At 47.6% G+C, this 2,441-nt stretch overlaps 1 protein-coding gene across 1 annotated transcript in view; it reads right to left on the reverse strand.

Annotated features, from left to right (window-relative positions):
• Positions 1 to 1,062, reverse strand: part of HTRA4 (HtrA serine peptidase 4) — a 15,023-nt gene extending 13,961 nt beyond the window's left edge. Inside the window, exon 1 of the mRNA XM_044659539.1 lies at positions 588 to 1,062. Coding sequence (XP_044515474.1) covers positions 588 to 1,062 — 475 coding nt within the window. The remainder of the gene's footprint in view (positions 1 to 587) is intronic.
• Between the last annotated feature and the right edge of the window lie 1,379 nt (positions 1,063 to 2,441).

Genomic DNA, 2,441 nt, shown 5'->3' on the forward strand with positions numbered 1-2,441 from the left:
GAAGGAAGGAAGGAAGGAAGGAAGGAAGGAAGGAAAGAAGGAAGGAAGGAGATAAGATCCAAATTATTTTGGAGAGAGAATATGAGAGAAGTCTAAGAGGATAAAAAGATATAGCACTGGAAGACTCAGCAAGAAGCATAGGAAAAGAGAAAAGAGCTGAGATACAATGGGGGAAATGAGGCCAGATAGACCTAGACAGCTAGATGGTGCAATGGATAGAGGGTTGGACTTGGGGTAAGGAAGACTGTGACCACCAGCGTGTCATTTAACCTCTTTCAGCCTCAGTTTCCTCATCTTAAAATGAATACAATAATAATATCTACCTCCCAGGATTGTGGTGAGAATCAAATGAGATGGTATGAGAAAAGCTCTGTTTGAATGCTAGACGTCGGACCTAATTGATAGATTCAAATGAGGAAGTGGATGTGAAGTCTCTATACAAGGGGAAAAGGTGCTTAACAAAGGATCATTTAAGAATCTGGTGGATTACTCAGGCGGACCGAGAATGGGGAATGAGGACTGATAGAAAGACCTAGTGGTGCTGGAACAGGGGTCAGGAGAGGACTGGACCCTGTAGTCGAGCTCACCTGGGTTGCCACAATTTCCCTTCTCCACGGGCACCGCCGGAAGACCGCCTCGGAGGCGGGCGACTCGGTTCTCTGCCCGGAGCGCGCAGAGACTCTGATAAGAGCGGCCGTCGTTGCCACAGACCCGGACCTCGGAAGCCCCGCAAACACAGATTCCGAGCTGAACCCGGTTCTTGAGGGTCCGGGTCACGCGGCAGCGCAGCCCTGGGGCGCAGGGTCGGCTCCAAGGGCCCCCGCACATTTCTCCTTCCCCGGCAGCGCACACCAGGCAGCAGTTACAACGGTCCGGCTGTGGGGACGCCCCCATGGGGCAGTCTGGAAGTGGGGGACAGCGGGTCAGCTCGCAGGTGGGTGGGCAGGAGGTCGGGGTCCAGGGCCGTCTAGCCTGGATCCAGGGCATCTCTACCGTGGACAACAACAGCAGTACAAACGGGAGAGGACGGATCTTCCCAGCACCCAGCGCCCAAACAGCCATCTCCCTCTCTCCTTACTTTCTCCTTCACTTTTTCTACTATTTCAGTTTCCCCGAGCACCCAATCCAGTAAAGGTCTTATGGCAAGGAACATCCCCGCCAGGCCTCTGCCCAACGGTGCCAGCCTTTAGCTTTTAAACCGTTGAATCCCAGGAGGGCGGGGTCTGGTTGAACCCTTCTGGCTGACCCTTCCTTCCCTCCTCCCTCCCCCCAAAACACACATTTGCTCCCTCTTGTCACTCCCTCTCTCCCCACCCCATCCCAAGGGAGAAAAGAGTTCTCAGTATCCCTAAAAATCTAGCCCCTCAGGAAAGTCACTTTAGCAGCTGAGCGGAGGATGGATTGGAGAGAAGAGAGATTTAAGGCAGGGAGGCCAACCAGAAGATTGCAATAGACCAGGCGAGGAGTAATGAGGTCCCCGTGGCTGTGAGTGGAGAAAAGGGGGAGCTGGGAGAGGAGACATGTAAAGGTAGAAATGGCAAAGCTTAGTAAGAGCTTCACTATGGAGAGTGAGGAGACAAGAATAATGCCAGTGTGTGGGCCAGAGTGATGGGAGAGATTGTGATGCCTCAACAGTAATAAGAAAGGCTTGAAGAAGAGAGGGTTTGGGGAAATTTTTAATGAGTTCTGTTCTTGGGTGTGTTGAATTTGAGATATCCAAAATGCAACTGGTGACTTGGGACTAGAGTTCAAGAGAGAGACTAAGGCTAGTGTTATAGGTAGATCTGGGAACAGACCTGAATCATCTGCATAGAGATGATAATTAAACCCAGGAAATCATGAGTTAAATAATAATCATAATTAAACCACGGGATCTCCAGATGAGATGGTATCAGTTTGTATAGGGAGCCTCTTACCCAGGAAGAGAATTCAGATTCTCTGATTTAAAATTCCAGCAACAATGAATATGAATCAATTCGAGAGGCTGAATATCCACATGAAGCACACAAGATAAGGAACTAATTCTAGAATCCCAGACTTTCAGAATCGAAAAGAACTCTAGAACTCATCCAAAGGCATCATTTGACAGGATTCTAACTGCTATGTAACCTTGAATAAGTCACTTCATTTAATCTTTCTGTTTTTCTATTTCTTTTCTATAAAAGGAAAAGGGCACTGGATTAGATGGCAAAGGTCATTTTAGCTTGAAATTTGAGACTGAAGAAATTGACTTTCTCAAGATCATACAATTTACTAGAATCCAAGCCTCTTCATTGAAAAGCAAATGGTCCTCTCAGAATGCTTCACTATTTAAGAGATATTCCTCCACTAGTTTGAGAAGTTGCCCTCACAGAGATTTGTTTCTTGCATCTTAAATCAGATTACTAGACACTGTAGTAGTCCAAAATCTGAATCGGATATTTTTGCCGGCCTTTTCTCCA

The sequence above is a fragment of the Gracilinanus agilis genome, chromosome 2 (assembly GCF_016433145.1).
Source record: "Gracilinanus agilis isolate LMUSP501 chromosome 2, AgileGrace, whole genome shotgun sequence".
Classification (NCBI taxonomy): Eukaryota; Metazoa; Chordata; class Mammalia; order Didelphimorphia; family Didelphidae; genus Gracilinanus; species Gracilinanus agilis.